The 21,022-nt window shown below is 42.3% G+C and overlaps 1 protein-coding gene and 1 long non-coding RNA gene across 9 annotated transcripts in view; one reads left to right on the top strand and one right to left on the bottom strand.

The window, feature by feature from the left end:
* Positions 1-3,120: 3,120 nt before the first annotated feature.
* Positions 3,121-19,273, top strand: LOC141983309 (uncharacterized). Its single transcript, XR_012638344.1, has 5 exons — positions 3,121-3,245; positions 3,463-3,588; positions 5,428-5,520; positions 6,292-6,374; positions 19,080-19,273. It is a non-coding gene; the product is annotated as an uncharacterized LOC141983309 (long non-coding RNA).
* PRKAG2 (protein kinase AMP-activated non-catalytic subunit gamma 2) overlaps positions 12,667-21,022 on the bottom strand; it is a 383,197-nt gene continuing 374,841 nt past the window's right edge. For all 8 annotated transcript variants that reach the window (XM_074946315.1, XM_074946314.1, XM_074946317.1 and 5 more), the window contains 2 exons: positions 16,031-16,124; positions 12,667-15,558 (listed from right to left, as the gene is read on the bottom strand). In XM_074946315.1, the coding sequence (XP_074802416.1) occupies positions 15,527-15,558; positions 16,031-16,124 (126 nt within the window). In that variant the 3' untranslated portion in view covers positions 12,667-15,526. The remainder of the gene's footprint in view (positions 15,559-16,030; positions 16,125-21,022) is intronic.

The raw sequence follows: 21,022 nt of genomic DNA, 5'->3' as shown, positions 1-21,022 counted from the left end.
AAACTGGTTAGCACCAGACTTATAGCAGTCTGGGATAACTAGCTTCTAAATGGTTATGGTCACCTGCTTCTGGACCACCATGGCCGTCCTCATACATGTGCTGTGATGCTGGCAGGTCAATGCAAGCTGTTCACAATGCTCCAGAAATGTAGCTTGCTTTATGCGAAAGTTCTGATGCCACTGTTGGTCATCCCAGGTCCCAATGACAATGTGATCCCATCAGGCTGTGCTTGTGGCCCTGCTCCAGATGCGCCAGTCTACATAGGAGACAGTAGCGGTATACCGAGATTTGTGAACAACAGCCAGTTCGAGTCTGCCATGTCTGTATCGTGCCTTCGGTACATCAGAAAACACCACCAAAGGATGCACCAGTGACTTGTGGATACTTTTCCCGTTTCCTGAAACAGGAGTGAAAGCCCAAGCAAGACAAGTTCTTCAACTGGTGACTCCTCCACATAGCTTGCACCAGTTGCCAGGAATGTGCAGACCCAAAAAATAGTTTGATTAGATGTGTTGGTGCACTGAGACAATGTTGTGTAAAGTGCTGCGACGTGGACAAGCAAGTTTTCTCACAGTGCACCACAAACAAATGGCTAGAGCAACTATAGCTGGGGAGTGCACTAGGAAGCCTGGGATAGTCTAGTTTGACTATGTTCTACGTATCGTAGTGTAGACATGTAAGACCCAGGTCCAGAAACTGTAAACTTAGGGTCAATATGCAGTGTGGATGCTCAAGCCTGGGCTTACAAACACTGAGTTTGCAGGCTTGAATCCCACAGACCTGGGCTTAAATTGCAGTGTAGACATACCGTAAGGACTTTTGTGAGCACAATTATGTTTAGAAGGATTAGGATTAGAAGGGACTGCAAGGGTCATCTAGTCTACCCCCTTGGCAGGATACAGGATTTGTTGTGTCTAAACCATCTAAGACAGATGGCTATCCAGCCTTTTTTTGAAAACCTCCAGTGAAGGCAGTTTGTTCAATTGTCCTACAGTTTTTACAGTTAGGAAGTTTTTCCTGAGATTCAATCTAAATCTGCTATGCTGTAGTTTGAACCCATTGCCTCTTGTCCTGCCCTCAGTGGCAAGAGAAAATCATTTTTCTCCATCTTTTTTATGGCAGCTTTTCAAGTATTTGAAGGCCAGTGCCTCAGACCTCCGGAGCTTCCCTCGTTGCTTATGCACACTCTCTGAGTGTCCTTCCTGCACTGTGTTCAGGCTGGGCATCTAATTTAACCTCTTTGGGGCCAACCAGGCAGGAAGGCAAGGAACACCAGCTTGCTTAGCAAAGGAATTTCTTAATTACATTCACTTCACTCTGAAAGCATTAGACTTACAAGTTTTGCAAAATAACAAGTACTGAGATGTAACCCCCCTCTACTAGCCTCTAGTTTGATCTCACCCCTTCTGTGAGTCAGAACTCTTGTCAGCATTTCAGGCTAGGCAAAGACTCTCCTGCCATCTCTCTCTCCAGACAGTGCCTTTTTTACATATGGTGATGATCTGTCTCCCTTCAGAGAAAAGGAGAGGTTACTCACCTTGTACAGTAACTGAGTTCCTTTATATGTATGTTCCTATGGGTAGTTCATTTCAGGTGTGCATGTGCCCCTGTGTCTTTGGAGATTTTTAGTAGCAGTGCCATATACACCCAATACACCCTTGTGCCCCATTCCCAGGATATATAAGGCTTTGTGGATGAATTGCCCTCAGTTTCTTCTCTACCACAAAGTCTCACAGAGAAAACGCCGAACAGAGAGGAAGGAGGGAGTGTAATGGAGCACCCATAGGGACATGCATCTTAAAGAATTCCAGTTACTGCTCAAGGTGAGTAACCTCTCCTTCTTTGAGTAGGGTCCCTATAGGTGCTCCATTTCAGGTGACTCCCAAGCAGTATTCCCATAAAGAGGAGGGAGCTCTGGAACAGAGTCCAATACTGAAAAGAGAACTGCATTGTTAATTGCCGCATCTGTCCTAGAGGCATGAACCAGAGCATAATTGTTGGAGAAAGTATGTACAGAAGTCCAAGTTGCAGCTCTGCAGATTTCAGCATCTTTGAGTAATGCCACAGATGTAGACTGTGATCTTGTAAAAGTGGTTATCACTCTAGAAAGAGGTTAAATCTCAGCCAAGTCATAATGGGCAATAATACACCCCAAGATCCATGCTGGGTGTGTCTTGGTGAAGACTGTGGATCCTTTGTGTAGTGAGGCAAAACAACTTCCATCTAGTACAGAGGGGGGTTAACGCCCGTCATGGGTACAGCCAACCCCACCTTGCCCCCCTTGAGGAAGTGCAGGGGTGGAGTAGGAAGTATAAGAATATGGCCCTGCAGCTCAGTTTTGGGCAGACCAGGGAAGGAGGCAGACGTTCCTCTGACAGAGCTGAGCTTTCAGTGAAGCCCATGAGTGGTAGTGGGGAGAAAAGGCAACCCACTGCTCCAGGATATGGATCACCTCGGGGAGAGATGGGAGGAAGGGCCACCTGACAGTGAGACTGAGAGCCAGGTTCCAGAAGCGACAGAGTAGTGCCAGCAGAACCACGTAGGATGTAGCCCAGGAAAGCATGACTTTGGTCTGATTGTGCGTCGGGAGGCAAGACAGTAACCACACATTTCCCCACCAACCCAGTGGCAAGATTGCCTGCTACTGCTAGGGCCCTGGGCTGGGACCTGGTGGAGAGGGTGGGCCCGGGTCCCTCTACTCCCTAACCCCAGCCCTCGAATGCGGGACTGATAGCGCACTATCCTTTAGGCTAGAAGGCCAGTGACAGAGTTTAATTGCTGTGCCCATGTCCAGAGGGCTCAAGCCCCTAGACTATTGGTGTCCACCCCAGTAGGCCAGGGCTACCAGCTGACTGGTGTGTGCTGAATCCTCCTTTTTGCACCCTGAACTGTCATTTGGGCAATTGAGCAGCTGCAAGTCAGACCACCCAATGACCTGCTGGAGGGCATACCAATTTCCCGATGCCTCCAAAAGGGGGGTGGCCTGAACCCAAGAGGGAGGACAGTTACACTTTGGAGCTGGCCATAGTTGAAACGAAGAGTAAACAGTTTTCTGCTGTGTAATAACACTCTTTTCACTTTGCCTTAACAGATTGTTTTTAATCCCATGATCCATTAACCAGCCATGTGTTGAGGCAAAGAACTCTTGAGATTTGGGTGAAGGATCTTTCCAGCTTGCCCCACCCCTTCTCGCACAGGAAGATGGGAAGTGATTAGTGAGCAAGCAAATGGCCCACTGTCTGAGGTAAGGAAATCATGTCTGTCTGGGCCAAGTCAAAACTATTAGAATAATACTGGCTTTGTCCTTCTTTATTTTGAGTAGAACTTGGGATATTAGGAGCCAGAGGGAACACATATAGAAGACCCGAATACCATCGAAGGTGAAAAGCATGTTAGAGGGATTGGTGACCCACCCTGTCACTTGGTCGGAACTGAGTGCATTTCTTGTTTGTGGTGAACAGCTCTATCTGAGGGGTGCCTCATAGTTGACGTATGTGGTGAAGTACAATGGAATCTATTACCCACTCATGGTCTTGTGAAAAGTGCCTACTGAATGTATCCGTGGTCACATTCTGAGCTCCTGGAAGGTAAGCTGCTGTGAGGACCATCTGATTTAGTATGCATCAATTCCAAAGCTGGTCAGCCTTGGCACACCCAGAGGGGGAATCTTGCCCCTCCTTGTTGGTTGATATAGAACATGCATGACATGTTGTCCATCATGACCTTTATACTCCTGGGGGAATTCTGCACCACTGTGCATGTGCATAATTAATGAGTTGCATATATGTTTAATTTTTTGCGCAGAAAAAAGGTTCTGCTGAAAATTTGTTGCAGTTCCACCTTTTGCCCAGCAGAGGGTACTGTGGCAATAGAACATAGCAGCAGGTCCCAGCAGAAAATAACTTCTGCAGTTCTGCCTTTTGCCCACCAGAGGGCACTGTGTTAATAGAACATAGCAGCCACTCTCAGCTAGCTAGGGGCGAGAAAGAGCCTGCCTTTGTTCACATCACCTTTTGGGCCAGATCAGGGACAGGGGTTATGGGGAGGCAGACAGCATGGGACTGCTGGGGGGTCAGACAGGGGCTCATAAGGGCTAGTGAGGGAGGACAGATTGGGGCAGGGGCTGAATGGGAGTGGAGGCGCAGGGCCCCATGGGCAGAGGGGGAGGGAGTACAGAGCTACAGGGAGAAGGGAGGTGGCTGAGTGGGGGCACAGAGACACAGGGGGACGGGGGTGCAAGGACAGATGGGGATGGGGGGAGTGACACACGTGCTTGACTGAATTGGAGAGGCTAGGGGTCAGCCAGAGTCTGCAAGGGGGAAGCTCCCTAACAGTCCCGCCCCCCCCAAAACATGTTCCATACTTTTCCCACCCACACCCAGCCACCTTCCCAGCAATTATTTTCCTCTCCCTCAGCTCCTCTGTTACCCCTGACTCCCCCCAGCCTTTGCACTGATTTGGGGGGGGGGGGAATATGGTTCTGTATTGTAGTTTAAATGAATTATTACTCAGAGTTCTGTATTAATATGCCTAGTAAGAAATCTATTTGTCAAAAAACATTTTCTGAATCTTTTTTGTTGTCTTTATTGTTACAGACATACTTGCTGACAGGTATTTTGAACTAAATGACCAAAAATAATTGAAACTGGTGAGATTATATTGTGTTATTTTTACAAATAAAATATGCAGAATTTTAAAATATTGTGCGCAGAATTTTAAATTTTTTGTTGCAGAATTCCCCCAGGAGTAACCTTTATGCATTTGCCCCTGATTAGTGGTAGAAACTGGAGACAGGGGTATCTGACTGCCCTAAATTCTAGGAGGTTGATGTGCAGAGTGGCTTTTGAGGCGTCCACCTACCCTGGGCCATGCGGGTGTTCAGATGTGCTCCCCACCTCACAGTGATGTATCCGTTGTTATAACAACGATTGGGGGAGGGCAGACAAAAGGGACTCCTGCACAAACATTGTGAGAGTATTTCCACCAATTGAAAGATTCCTTTTCAAAGGTGGGTATGGAAATTAGTGTAGTTAGACTAAAAGAATGAGTACTTGTGGCACCTTAGAGACTGACAAATACTAACAAGTACTCCTCATTCTTTTTGCTGATACAGACTAACACAGCTACCACTCTGAAACCTGTAGTTAGGCTGTGTCTTTTAAGAGAATAAACAGTTTTGAGCCACACATGAAGGCAATGCATTTGCAGTCTTGCATGGTCTATCACAAAAGTACCAGCTACCCTATGTTTCAATAGCTGAAGAGAGTTCTTGACTGGGATTTGAGTACTGATCTAGACTGTGTTGACTATGTTGGACAGGGCCACAAATCTGTGCATTTGAAGTAGGTTTTTGCTGCTATTGAATGGAGATGAGGTATCATTTCTAACTTTTGTATAGCGGTCAAGGTGGATTTTTCAATGTTCAGTTGCAGGTCTAGTTTGAGGAAGACATCTATGGCCTTGCAAGTTGCCTGTGAAATTTTGTCCTGGGAGCAACCTTTCAGAAGCCAATTGTCTAGGTAAGGCAACACCAGAAGAGGAGGTTACTTATCTGTAACTGGAGGTTCTTTGAGATGTATGGCCCCTATCTGTATTCCATTGTAGGTTACGCATGCAGCATCATACGCCCAAAGACGGTGAATTTGAAAGCAGAGTGTGTTGGCCTGCGCATGTGCCCTGGCTCACCTTGTGCCTCTGACCAAGGGGATAAGGGGCAGGGTAGACTGACCGCTTCTCCAGTTCCTTCTCTACCACAAATCAGATAAGATCTGAAGCAGAGAGAAAGAAGGGCAGGTAGTGGAATACAGAGAGGGACCACACATCTTGAAGAACCTCCAGCTACAGATAAGTAACTTCCTCTTCTTGAGTGATGGTCTCTATTGTATTCCACTGTAGGTGACTGATAAGCAGTACTTATGTAGGATGAGAGTGCGAAGCTGTAGGGCTGAGCAAAGTACCACTGCCCCAAAGGAGGCATCAGTGGAAGAGTCCTGCACCAGGGCATAATGTCTTGCAAATGTGTGAACAGAGCCCGACATGGCTGCTTTATAGATGTCCAGGAGGGGTGCCTCCTGAACAGATGCCATAGTTGTTGCTTCCACTCTGGTGGAATGAGCTCTTACTCCGGGGGGGAGGTAGGGCGGGGGGGGTTGCGCAAAAATGGATAGTGTAGCATACAGTCAAGAGATCCATTTGGAGAGCCTGTGGGTGAAGATGGTGTGCCCTCTGACTTTTTCTGCTATAGCGATGAACAGTCTTGGGGATTTCCTGATTGGTTTTGTTCTCTGTAGGTAAAAAGGCAAGGCTTGCTGAACATCGAGGGAGTGGCGTCTTTGTTCTTCTGTGGAAATGTGTGGTTTTGGGAAGAACACAAGTAAGTGAATGGATTGGTTAAGGTGAAATTCTAAAACTATGTTAGGAGTGAATTTAGGGTGTAGCTGTAAAAAAAAAAAAAAAAAAATCTTATCCTTATAGTGTATGGAGGATCTGCCATCATCACTGAGATGATGGCTACAAGGAAAGCAACCTTCATGGAAAGGAAAGACATGGAGTAAGTAGCCAGAGGCTCAGAGAGGAGCCCTGTGAGCACTGAGAGAACAAGGTTAAGGCCCACTGGGGAGCAAGCTTCTTAATATGTGGGAATTTTCTTAGTAGGCCTTTCCAGAATCTATTGGTGACTGGATGTGCAAAGACCAAGTGGCCATGAGAAGGTGGGTGGTATGTGCTGATCATCATCAAGTGGACTTGCAAGATGCTGATGAACAAACCTGATATCTTCAAAGAGAGGTTATAGTCCAGGATGAGATGAATATCTGTAGTCTCTTGGAGAACCCCTCTTTGGTGTGCCCAAGAAGAGAAGCATTTCTACTTAGCTAGGTAAATTTTTTCTAGTAAAGTCCTTTCTATTACAAGAGAGGATATCTTGTACAGCTGTGGAGCATAAATATACCTGTCCAAATACCAAGCTCTGGGGTGGAGTGTACACAGACTGGGGTGCTTGATCTTGCCGTTCCACTGGGTCAGGATCTTGGGGAATATTGGTAGGATGATTGGTGGTTGGGATGACATGTAGTTGGTTGGGAAACTAGAACTGTCTGGGCCAGAAGGGGGTGAGAAAAATCCTGCTGGATTTTGTGTCAAACTCGTGGCAGAAGAGGTAGCAGAGGGAAGGCATAGTTGAACTGGTCCGGGCAAGGAAGAATCAGAGTGTCATCTGGGAGTGGCAAAGTCGGTGCAACAGGTGCATTTCCTGTTTGTTTGAGAGGCAAACAGATCCCTGTTTGGAATTCCCCATAAAGTAAAAATATTGCACAGTACTGAATCATGGCACTCCCCTTGTGGTAAACCCAAAATATCTGCTGAGGGAATCTGCAAGCACGTTTTGCTTTTGTGGAAGTTCGTCTGCTGATAGGGTGATTTGATTGCTGATACATCAGTTCCAGAGGCTGACTGCTTCTGCACACAAGGAGGTGGTTCTCACTCCCCACTGCTTGTTGACATAGAAGACAGTCGCTATGTTGTCTGACATTACAAGGACACATTGAGTGCAGGTGAATGGAAAAAAAAGACTTGCATTTCTTCCAGACTGCTTGCAACTCTGGGATATTGATCTGCATCCTGGAGTCTCGAGATGTCCAGGCACTTTGTGCTGTGTTGCTGTTCATGTGGGTCCCCCTACCTAATAAGGATGCATCTATAATAACGTAATAATGGTCCTGTCTGGAGAGGAAGAGGGATGCCCACTCATAACTGATAAGGTTTTGCCCACAACAGTAGGGAAAACAGTACTTTGGCCAGAACTGTCACCATGAGATTCATGGAATGATGGCTTGGGAAGTATACTGACTGCAGCCAACTCTGAAGACAACAAAAGTGGAGTCTTGAGAATGGCGTGATGTAGGTGCACGAGGACATATGACTTAGGCAAGAGAGACATGTCTTGACTGATACTCGAGGGTTGCTTGTGACGTGAGCTGTGATATTGTTCATGGTCTGGAACCTGTTCTTGGGTAGATATACTCTTGTGGTGATAGAATTTAAGGTTGCCTTGATGAAGTCCAGAGATTGCATGGAGGTGAGAACAGATTTTTCAACATTTATGACGACTCCCAGTGAGGAGAGGAAGTGTAGCATCATGGAAGTTGATGCATAGGCTTCCTGGTAGGAGTTGGCAACAGGGAGCCAGTTGTTGAAGTAGGGGAAGACAATGAGACCACACTGTCTGACATGGGCTGCCAGTACCAAGAATATCTTGGTAAAGACTCTTGGGGGGGGGGTGGTCACTATTCTGAAGGGGAATACTCTGTACTGAAAATGGTGAGAGCCTACCACGAATCTGAGAAAGCATCTGTGGCAGGATGATTATCTACATGAAAGTAGGCATTCTTCATATCCAGAGCTGTGAACCACATGCCCTTTTCTAAAGATGGAATTATCGCTGCCAGTGTGACCATGTGAAATCTGAGTTTGCAAATGAAGCAGTTGATATGGCAGAGGTTGAGGATTGGTATCCAACCACGCTTCATTTTGGATATCAGGAAGTAGGTCAAGTAAACTTTCTCCCTTGGTATTGAGGAGGGATGTGTTCTGCTGCTCCTTGCTGCAGTAGAGTTCACCTCTTGTTTGAGAATACTCTCATGAGAGTGATCCCTGAAGGAGGGTTGGGAGCTTTTTTTTTGCAGGAAGTAGGGATGCAAACTATCATATAGGCAGAGTGAATGACGTTCAGCACCCTCTGGTCCAGTGTTTTTGCACTCCAAATGTTGAAAAAGCGTGCTAGATGACCCCATAATGGTGTGTGTGTGGGTTGAGAAGTATTGGACTGAGGGCTTGTCTATACTTACCGGGGGATCGACGAGCGGTGATTGATGCATCAGCGAATGGCAATCAATGCCTCAGCGGTCGATTTAGCGTGTCTAGAGAAGACCTGCTAAATCGACCGCAGGTCGCTCTTCCATCAACTCCTGTATTCCACTGGATCGAGAAGAGTAGGGGGGAGTCGACGGGGGAGCATCCTCCATCAATATTGCGTAATGTGGACCCTGCGGTAAGCAGATTTAAGCTATGTCAATTTGAGTTATGCTATTCACGTAACTCAAATTGCGTAGCTTAGATCGAATTTCCCCTGTAGTGTAGACAAGGCCTTCGTGTTTTGCTGCCCTTGAGCTCCCATCAAAAAATAATGTCATGCAGGGGGCTGAGATTGAGATCCTGATTTTGTTGTAGAGGGTGTAGGGGAGCAGGACTTTTGAAACCTCTGTCTCTGACGTGGTGGTTCATAGGACCTCTGATGGAAAAACTGCTGAGCCATGTCTAGATTTGACCAGTGGGTGATGAAACTTCCTCTTAGGGGCAGGTGTGTATATCCCCAGTGAGCAGAGGGTAGCTCAGGAATCCTTCAGGCTTTGGAGGGACTTGTCCATCTTCTGATTGAAGAGGTGCAGTTCATTGAAGGGTAGGTCCTCAGTGGTATTCTGGACCTCCTTAGGGAACCCTGACACCTGGAGCCATGACTTCCTTAACATGATGCTGGCAGTAATCATAGCTCTAGAAGCGGTATCAGCATCATTGACTGCAGATTGGAGGTGGTCCTATCAGTTTGCCTTCATCTATCCAAGTTTGAAAACAAGCTCTGTCCTGTTTCAGAAGGCTGTCAGTAAACTCCTCAAACTTGGCATAGTTCAGGAAATCTTGTTTAGCCAATAGTGACTGGTAACTGGCCATCCTGAACTGGAGACTGGATGATGAGAAGACCTTTCTTCCCATCACATCCAAGTGTTTGCCCTCTTTGTCAGCAGGAGTTGACTAGGGATGTTGCTATCTAGCCCTTTCAGAAGTGGCATGGACCACCAGTGAATTGGGAGTAGAGTGAGAAAACAAAAATTCCACGCCATTGGCCAGCACCTAATAATAATTCTTCACCTCTTTGGAATAGATGTGCAGGTGGCAGGAGTGTGCCAAACTGTTCTAGATGGCTTTAATATAGCTTCATTAACAGGAAGAGCTATTCTGTTGGGTCTGGAAGCATGCAGAATATCTAAGAGGTTGTGCTGGGAGTCTTGCATCTCCTTGAGAGTAATCTGAAGCTTTCCAGCAACTCTGTGAGGGTGGTCCTGGAACTGCCTGAAATCATCAGGGGAGCGGGGGAAGTAAGGGACGTATAAGTCATAGCTTCTTCCCGGGAGGACGATGGCAGTCTTGCTGATTCTGGTAGAACTGCCGGATCCGGAGTATAATGCTCCTCCTCCTGTCAGACTGGGAAGCAGATCTGAATGTCCCCTTAAAGTGGAAACAAGGGGTGTGTCATAAATATAAAGGGAAGGGTAAACCCCTTTAAAATCCCTCCTGGCCAGAGGAAAACTCCTCTCACCTGTAAAGGGTTAAGAAGCTAAAGGTAACCTCGCTGGCACCTGACCAAAATGACCAATGAGGAGACAGATACTTTCAAAAGCTGGGAGGAGGGAGAGAAACAAAGGGTCTCTGTCTATATGCTGTTTTTGCTGGGGATAGACCAGGAATGGAGTCTTAGAACTTTTAGTAAGTAATCTAGCTAGGTATGTGTTAGATTATGATTTCTTTAAATGGCTGAGAAAAGAATTGTGCTGAATAGAATAACTATTTCTGTCTGTGTATCTTTTTTGTAACTTAAGGTTTTGCCTAGAGGGATTCTCTGTGTTTTGAATCTAATTACCCTGTAAGGTATCTACCATCCTGATTTTACAGAGGGGATTTCTTTACTTCTATTTACTCCTATTTCTATTAAAAGTCTTCTTGTAAGAAAACTGAATGCTTTTTCATTGTTCTCAGATCCAGGGGTTTGGGTCTGTAGTCACCTAGGCAAATTGGTGAGGCTTTTTACCAAACCTTGTCCAGGAAGTGGGGTGCAAGGTTTTGGGAAGTATTTGGGGGGAAAGACGTTTCCAAACAGCTCTTCCCCAGTAACCAGTATTTGTTTGGTGGTGGTAGCGGCCAATCCAAGGACAAAGGGTGGAATATTTTGTACCTTGGGGAAGTTTTGACCTAAGCTGGTAAAGATAAGCTTAGGAGGTTTTCATGCAGGTCCCCACATCTGTACCCTAGCGTTCAGAGTGGGGGAGGAACCTTGACAGGGTGATATCCTGGCAGTTTGGATCAACTCTACAGGGGGAGTACTGGTCCCAAGGCCCCCAATATGGCCAGTAGGAGGGGGTCAATAGGTGGTCAGGGGACCCCCATGGCATACGGTACCAGCAGCTCTGTGTTAAATAAGGCATAGGTTGGTACCAAACCGGTGTGGGCCTTTTGGGGGGTGGACGACACACAGGGTAAGGGAAGAGTGGTTCATTCAATGGCTCAATCTCCTGATGAGGAGAAGGTTGAGTCCTATTCCAGTGGTGGTACTGTTGGGAGATGTATTCTGTGTATGACAGGTGATAAGCTCCTTCCAGCAGTCGATTCTCTCTGAGGTGATATTATCTCCCTGGAAAGGGGGGGGGGGGTGCCTGATGGAGGAGGGGATTCAGAATCCAGAAAAGTGAAAATGTCCTGTGGGGTGGCAACAGATTCAGATCTCCCCACTGTGGGAGAAGTTCTGCTCATCTGGGCCGTCAGACCCTGGGGTGGTATCCAAAGGTGGCGGTGATCAGACTTTGTGCCAACAGACCCTGGAGTTTGGGTACTGATGAAACAGAGTCCAATACCAATGGAGCCCAATGTTTATGGCCTTTCTTGTCATGCCTCTGGGACTTATGATGTCCTAAGTCCTCATGGGCCAAGCTGGTGGGCTTGCCTACAATCAAGTCTGACTTCTTTGAAGTGAACTTGAAGGAAGACTTACTCTCATGCTTCCAAGCTTCCTGACAAGTTAAGGGTCAACTACAAAGAACAAAAAACTGAGTAATGGCCAGCTCTGTTCTTTGAAGGAATGCTTCTTTGAAGGAATCTAGTTCTTTGTTCCATAGGTAGCCAAAATTGTAGGGGTGGGATCAAGACAAACTTAAAGGATAATTTTAAAATGAAAAATTTTTTAAAATGAAAAATTCTTTGTAGATAAATCAGAAAATTAAAATAGATAATGTGGCACACAGGTTATACGGCTCCAAGGAAAGGGAGGGAGTGATTTTTACATCCGCGACAGAAGTACTTGCCTATTGGAGAAAAAGAGCTGAATTTCAGATGGAGAAGCACTCTTTCAAATATAAAGTTTCAAATATAAGATAGGGCTGTGATGGAGGAGTTGTGCTGCAAAAGTGATCACAGCTGGAATGTGGAGAATCCAGTAGAATCCATCTAGAATCCAGTAACTGTGGGATAAACTTCCACGTAGAATCTCAAGGAGAAAAGAAAGTAGGGGAGTCTAGTCTCTTCTCAATCCTATGCAGACCTTATCCCGCACTTCCCTCATTATTCAAGGAATTAATGTGAATCGCATTTACAGTATATTACATAATTAAAAGTGTTAGCTCCAGCTACCATCATTTTGAAATCAGTGTGATTTTGCCTATTTATAATATTAATTTAACTATTAGCAGGGCCTGCTGTGGGAGGTGGGGAAATTACAAGGGGAGGCAGGGAAATTACAAGGGGAGGCAGACAGAATTTGCTCAGGGTTGTGAAGGCCTTGGTTTCGAAAGTATTATTTGCATAGTAAGTTCATAGTATTGAAAATTAATGCGACTCTGCATGTCTAACTGGCATTTTATTTCACAAACTAAGCTATTTCAAGTTTTGTAACAGACATTTCGTTTGACTTGATTGTATTTTTAAAAAAATCTCCTTACATTCATGGTTTTTTAAACACACAAAAACAAACATTTGAATGCATTTCATTGTGTGGCATAAGAGCAATGCTTTACATGTTTATTTTACAGCTGTTCAATTATTTTGATGTAGATAACTCAAATTCAAACACTTTACCAAATACAGTACATAGGTCATACATATTATTTACAGCATACGAAGGTAAGACTTCATGTGTCTTAAAATAGATAATGCTGTATTGGGAACAGTACATATTGGGAATAGTACAGCTGTCCATACACCACCTGTATTTGTGATAAATATTTTCCCAGTGGTATGCAGTCCTTTTATCAGAGGGTCCTACAACGTATATGTGTGCTCAACAATGCCCAAATAAAAAGTGGGAGAAAAGGGTACTGTTCTAGACTTAGGACCCAATTCAGCAAACACTCACTTTAAGCACACACTTTGGTGCTTTGCTGAATAAGGAGCGAAAACCTCAGCCTCCTTTTGTGGGTCTCTCACTCCTTTATGAATTCAGAGCATTTTGGTTTTAACTGTTAGGCAATAATTCAGATAATTCTTTTTCTTAAAGACTTAGACCAGATTGTGATTCTCCCTATGACAGGAGGGAGTTCAGCCAATATAATTAATTCTCAAGTGACTAAGCTTCTGCTTTAATCAGTCTCTTACCACATCAATTGAATAAAATTTTCATCCCTTCTTCGGCAAAACAGTGGGCTTACAAATACACACCACCAATGTAACAGACAGTGTTGAACACATACATTATGCAAGTGCTCTCTAAAAAAGGGACAAATGTGGAGGCCTTAACGTAGAAGAAGTTGCAAAGAAAAAAGAATTCTACCACACTGCCACAGGAGAAAAAACCAAGAGCCACTCCATTCAGTTTTATTTTTCTCTCTCCACCAACATTATTCCCAGAGCTTGGACAATGCTATTTATGATGGAGATGAAAACTCTATATGCTGAGGTTATTGTTAAACCAAAGCAGCCATTTAAACTTCAGCACCATTCAAACTATATGGGAAAGAGTCAATTTATATCTAGTCAGAAAGGAAGAGTTTTTAGAGAAAGACCCTTTATAAAACTTTTCAGAGGGGATAAGCAAGGGAGAGAAAAAAATTAGTAAACAATTTTTTTTGACAGTGTACTATGTGAATGTGTTCAGATTTTATGTTGGAAAAAAAAAAAGAAGTCTGAAGGGCTATTAAGAAAAAGGAGGTGTCAACGGTAGACCCAAAGTTTACAGTTATAGAAAGGAAGTTTTGACAAGACAGGTTTTTTTTTTGTTTTTTGTTTTTTTATAAACAAGTCATTAACGTAATTTTCAGTTTCATTTAAACATTTCCCATCCTGTGTTTGGAATTAGAGAGTGACAAATCAATTCATTTTCTCCCAGATAGGACATGGAGAAACACCCCATAAATGCAAGACTGAACATTCATTCAGTTTTTCTTGTGTTAGGTGTTATTCAGTAACCCAGGTAAAGACATTTGCTTTTAAAGTAAGTATCCCTTTAATGTACAATTAGCCTGTAAAGAGGGAAGGGAGATAAGAGTAATTCAATGTCTTACGTTACAAAAAGATAAAATATCCAGGTGGGAAAAAAGGATGTAAGAAGCATGTAAAATCTGTACATGCAAAGATACCTGGCATTTTCAAAAACTGCTATGAAAAAACTGATATAGTAAGGTTTCTTTAATTTCTTCTATCTGCAGAAGAAAGTCTACAATTATATAGTGCGATCTCTAAGCTTTATGGTGCATTTACATTAGCAAAAACCTTTCCTCACTCTTTGCATCTGTATGAAAACTCTATATCCATTATAATTTACAAAAAATTGTATCTGCAATCTTACAAACATGATTTAACATTTTAGTACACAGGAAAATATATAGTTCTCTGGCACTTAGTCTCCTCCACAGTACCTATCTATTACAGTACAGAATAACACTTTTCAACACGTGCTTTTGAAAACCTTAGACTGAAGTAATGTGGGCTCATCTAGAAGCCACGGCTTCTGCAGCTCCCAAGTGTTAAAAAATGAGAAAAATCTGCCACTTTTTTTGTATAACAATCAACAGTTTATTAATGGACATGGTGAAATTTTAGCTATCCACCAAAAATGTGTAAAAAATTGCCATGAAAGTAAAAATAAATAAAGCTGTTTTTAAATCAGTCTTGTTTTACATATCAGTTCAGAATGCAATATTAAAAACACGAAACTGTCATTAAAGTTTTAAAGTAATCTACTGAGATTCAAATTACAACTTTTATGACAAATCTAATGAGAACTGAAACTGATTTGGTTTTAGGTTTAAAAACTTTCACATTCAAATACAGTGTCTTGTTTAGCACAATACTTCCTCTGACAGTGATGGGCAACTGATGACATATTGCTGTATTTGACATAAGGCACTATGATATGAATATGCCATACACTTGCCTTATGTCAGACGTCTGTTGCTGACCAGTGACTTCTGTCAAATACGAATGAAACAATTTCAGAATACAGTGCGTTTTAATGAAGGACACAGTCTTTCAGCAAACATTTTGAAGACATTTTGAAATGCAAGCCTACATTTTTTAACATATAAGCTTTTTTGTCATGCTGCTTTTTTGCGACACCACTGGGGGAAAATACAGACGTTACCCATCACTAAGTTTCAATACACATTCTCATAACCGTTCTTCTCGTTTCTATTGCAGTCAGTGTTCTTGAGGCAAACTTGACCCAGAAACTTCGTTCAAGTTCTCCTAGAAAGCTTTATACATTCACAGCAGTCACTCAGTTTCACTCTCCTTTTGTCTGGCACCTGTTCATAGAAAAAAAAATCCAGACTTTTCAAAAACACGTAGTGTCCTATAGAGAATTCTTTCCCAGGTGTCTGGCTGTTGGAGCTTGCTGAAATGCAATGCTCAGGGTCTAACTGATTGCCATATCCGGGGGCAGGAAGGAATCCTGCCCCAACCCCCCCAAGTCAGACTGACAGAGACCCTGCAGCATGGAGCACAGGGTCACTTGCAGGTTTAAACTAATGTAATGGTGGATTGTGTGTAATTTCAAGGCTTTAAATCACGATTTGAGGACTTCAATCACTCAGCCAAAGGTTATGTACAGGAGTGGGTGGGCAAGATTCCATGGCCTGCAATGCGTAGGTCAGACTAGAGGATCTTGATGGTTCCTTCGGACCTTAAAGTCTATAATAGACATTAGCAACAAATCAAGCAGACTAAGAACAGCATGCTGAAGGTTTATGGAAAGAGGTCAGAAGGCAGCATCTATACCTGCTGGCGTAAGCACCAATGCTTGTAGAATGTCAGAGAGGGAGATGATACCCACAATGCTATCTGCTTCATTCACTACTACCAGACGATGAACCTGCAAGCAGGGAAAATACATTTTATTGGATAGGAATTTTAATTTTTCCGATTTATAAATAATGGCAACAGTGAAACAAGAGTCCTAAAATAAAGTGCTGTAAGGTGGGCAAATTTCCAGAATTAGAGGGAAGAAATTGTTCAAAGTCATCAGTTTCTTGACTAACGTTTTAATATGGTGGTATCACAACATGCTTAAGCTGCCACTTAAAGGAACACACAGTTGTAATATGTGTGATATTGCAGCAAAAGGGACCCCATCAAGCGATATCAATCCAGAAATAATAAATGTATTTATTTTTACAAAACCTAAGCATTTAAAACTTAGCATAGCTGTGTTCTGAAAAGTAACTCTGAAGTGCCATTGTGAGTTTCAAATTTTTGAGTCAACTTCTGAATATATTGGATATGAATTAGAGTACAATGATAAGAACTTGACTTTAAAGAGAGATTTTTCCAACTGCTAGCCCCTGCTAACTTAACCTGGCGTCTTATATTCACAAGCTGCGTCCTTGCATGTGCACCGTCATCAGGAAGAGGAGATTGTGTGTGTCAAACTCTGCAGTCAGATTTATTCAAACTCATCGTATTCAAGTTGTTTTCAGTGACACTTCTCTGTAATGGGATTGGACAGGTCAGACTGAGGGCCAAATCTGGTTCTAAAATTGGAACCTGAATAACAATTCTGCTAATTTTGCATGAAGCCTGAGCAGATTTCATGTCATACTCCAGGTAGCACTGCAGAGATAACACAGCTATGAGAGTCAAGTAGCAAAGATGGGTTGCTAGACCAAGTAGATACAACTCTGAATACCCAGAGATTTGTGAATAGCAAAGTGATATTTTTACAGTCACTTTTCCGAGTAGAATTTTAAGACCAACAGAAATGTTTCACATTTCATATATATATATATATTTAGCAGAAACAGAGTTTTCATCAAAAAATATTCACCTTCCGAGTTTATAATCTAAACATTGCAGCGTTCATCAGGACCAGAAAAATGAACCTAATCAGAAACAAAGTGAAGCTAACCAATCTAGTTTTGTTACAAGTTGAGAGCAATATTATATACTTGTTGCATAAATAGTGAAAAGTTGGTTTAACAATTTCAGTTTGAATAATCTAATTTAACTGCAACATACAGTTGTAGTGACAAACTTCAAGAGTAAGAGTTGATCATCTACTTGAGTATAAAATGTAGATATCTAACAGCTGAATACTCTTGATCATTTATCTTAAGGTTCAACATTTAACCATTTCTTCTTTTTTACTATCACTAAAAATCAGTTTTCTGTAAGACATCACTTTTTTTCATGGGAAAGATGTCCAAATGAGTAAAAATGTAAATAGTGAGATTACTGCTTCCAGCACAGTATTTCAATGAGAACCGGCATTATTCTCTCTCAAAGATGAGATTAGGGCTGACAGATACAAGTGATAAGGGCAAAAAACAGAGTTGCAATCTTGACAACTTTCCTATTTCTTTTATTCACACCTTGGAACCCCCTTAGTGCTAGGCAATCAAATTTCTCAAATGCTAGTAAGTGAAAAGAAGAAACCTCATCACCCTCACCAAGGGGATAACAGCATGAAAGCAGCATCTCTGGTTTGATTAAAGTAATGGTACGTTAATTTAGGACTGAGGTTAACTACATACCAGTCAGGATACCTTAGAGCTCCTCTTCTCTTGTATTTGAACAGTCATACCCACCTGATACAAATGGGGAACACAGGAAAGAAATAGAAAGAAAAGGGGGAAAATTCTGTTTTTATATTTTTTTCTTCTAATGAAATTGTGCTGGTGATACTTTAGACACAGATATTAGTTTTCTGTATATTACGCACATTTAATCACTTGGTCATCTTTCTCACATTGTGTCGTGAGTTCCATTAAGAAAAATTATTACTATATCAATTAAACACTTAATACCAGTATGATTAAGCATTCTTGTTTAGCAACCAAAAAGATCAATTTAGTACCACACTTGGAATTTTTATAGTAAAAATAACTGTTTTACACACAAGACACAAACTAATCCCCCCAGATAGTGGACAGCTTCTAACATCACTGGGGAACAGGGCCAGATTTCTAGAATATTTGTGGGCCTCTACATAAAGCTGACTCATTGAGAAATATTTTATATTTGTGTATTTATAGTGTATCCATTTATATAGAAAAATTTCATTCGTTATACAATGCACACAAAAATACATACAGTTTTTCCTATTAGATGTTAAGTGAATGTTTGAAGTTGTGTGAATTGAACTATACTGCAGCTATCAAGTGGCAAGTCTCAAGAAGCAGGTTCCTCTTGTAAAAGTGATTTTCCTTCTCAGTGAGCTGTTACCTGGTAAAACAAAGGTTAATGAGGAAGGGTCAGGCAGGCAGGCCAAGATGGGCCACATCCTCATGTGACATGCTGTCCAAATCACTCTCTTTGTATTTCTGCACTAATGGTTGGGTTATTTTTTTTTGAAGTGTTCTTTGGGGGATGCAGACATTCCATAAAGCTTGTGAGCAAAAGTAAGTCCATTGAGGAACACAGTGTAATTCTCAGACTGAGGGAGGATAAGTATGGCCTTACCAGGCTCAGCTTGCATCCCCAAGGGAAGGAATATTTTTTGAAACTGTTGTAATGGATTTAGGACCTCTAAAGATATTAATTGAAAGTTAGACATAATATGGGTCATTCTAGACACACTGTAGTACATACTGCAAGCTTTAGTGGGCACAGAAAAAGCCAGAAGATATGGAACTGTCTGTTGATACAGTTCTAATGGAATACTGAGGAACAGTACTGACAATCTTGGGAATTAGCTCAAATTTAATAAATGTAAGTTTGGGGTCCCTGAAGATGCAAAATCTTGGATGCGGAAACTGAAATAATATGTTTTAAATTACTCTGGAAGATGACTGAAATGGGTAATTTTGATTTTCTGCAATGGGCTTGATAGGTGGACACCTCTCTCTCTTGCTCCCTCATATGAAGTCTATTGACACTGGAGAAGGAAGACAGAGGATAACAGCACCCAAACATTGGTAGATACAGCTACGGGTGAAACTGATTGAGACTTCATAATGTCTGCTTCTCTGGTCAGTCAGGTAACATCACATGGCAGAATCAGTAGGAACCAGATATGTATCATAACTAAACATGATCAGGGATGCATGATGCAGTAATGTTAATGTTATGTATTTGTCATTTGAATTTACACATATCTTTATGCTTTTAGCATGCTTGAACTCTTATTTGTTGTTAAGTTTGCCTCATTGTAAATGCATCTCATAAATGGGGGTGCTGGAAACCTGTGTGAAGAGTTTTCCTGCTTAAAAGATACCCAAGATTCAAAAAAATCTGCCAGGATGTTTTCCACAGCATTTAAAGATTTCATTTAGAAAGCTAAGTTTGTAGTCCTCCTCTCTTTTTGTAAAGATAACCTTTTAAAAAACAAACAAAAAAAAGCGGTGCTATCTTCATCTTCCTGAGTCTAGACACATACTGAAATAGCTGTAAAATGTATACTGCTCCATTCTTCTCAATGTAGTGGTTATTCTGCAGTTTATAAGCAATTTAAAAGTCACTGTTAACTCTTTCACTTATGCTTGTCATATCATCTGAACAGTGAATGAATCTGAAAGGACATTCCACAAAAGTTTTAAAAGATGCCAATAATATTCTATCATATTTCTTCCCCAGCCAGTCAGCAAAGGGTGACCAATTCCCCAGTTTACCAGCAGTCTTAATTTCTGGGGTTACCCTAATCTGCCAACAGATTATACTGAAACATTGGTTAAAACCCAATTACAGTATGCTCACTAGCCACCTGGTCAGCCAGCTTCTCCACAACTTTTAGTTCCTAATATCGCCAGTGCTTCTCACACTCTGTATCTTAAGAGTCTCAGATTTCAAGGTCAGAAGGGCCCACTGTGATCATCTAGACTGATCTCCGATATAACACAGGCCATAGAACTTCCTCAAAATTCCTAGAGCAGATCTTTTAGAAAAACATCCAATCTCGATTTTAAAACTGCTAGTGATGGAGAATCCACCACAACCCCCAGTAAAGTGTCCCAATGGTTAATTAGCCTCACTGTTAAAAACTTGTGCCTTATTTCCAGGCTGATTTTGACTTGCTTCAGCTTCTAGCCACTGTATCAGGTTACGCCTTTCTCTGCTAGACTGAAGAGCCCATTATCAAAGATTTGTTCCCCATGTAGGTACTTATAAACTGTGATCAAGTCACCCCTTAACCGTCTCTTTATTAAGATAATAGGTTGAATTTCTTCACTATAAAGAAATGTTTTCTAACCCTTTAATCATTCTCCTGGCTCTACTCTGAACCCCGTCCAATTTATCAAACATCCTTCTCAAACTATGGACACCAGAACTGGAGGCAGTATTCCAGCAGTGGTCGCACCAAAGCCAGGATACAGGGATAAAATGACCTCTGCTCCTACTTGAGATTCACATTTATGCATCCCAGGATCACATAAGCTGTTCTGGCCACAACATTGCACTGGGAGCTCATGTTCAGATGATTATCCACTATGACCCCCAAATGTTTTACAGAGTCGCCCATACTGTAAGTCTGGCCTACATTCTTTGTTCCTAAATGTATACATTTAGCCATATTAACATGCATATTGCTTACTTGTGCCCAGCTTATCAAGCAATTCAGATCACTGTGTCAGTGACCTGTTCTCTTCATTAATTTACCACTCCTCCAAATCTGTGTTATCAGTAAATTTAGAGATTATTTTGTTTTCTTCCAGGTCATTGATAAAAATACTAGACAGCATGGGGCCAAGAACCGATCCCCACAAGACCCCACTAAAAACACTTAGTCAATAATTCCCTGTTTACAATTACATTTTGAGACTAATCAGCCGATTTTTA

The sequence above is a fragment of the Natator depressus genome, chromosome 2, assembly GCF_965152275.1.
Source record: "Natator depressus isolate rNatDep1 chromosome 2, rNatDep2.hap1, whole genome shotgun sequence".
Lineage (NCBI taxonomy): Eukaryota > Metazoa > Chordata > Testudines > Cheloniidae > Natator > Natator depressus.
This window is presented reverse-complemented; position numbering and strand designations above follow the sequence as displayed.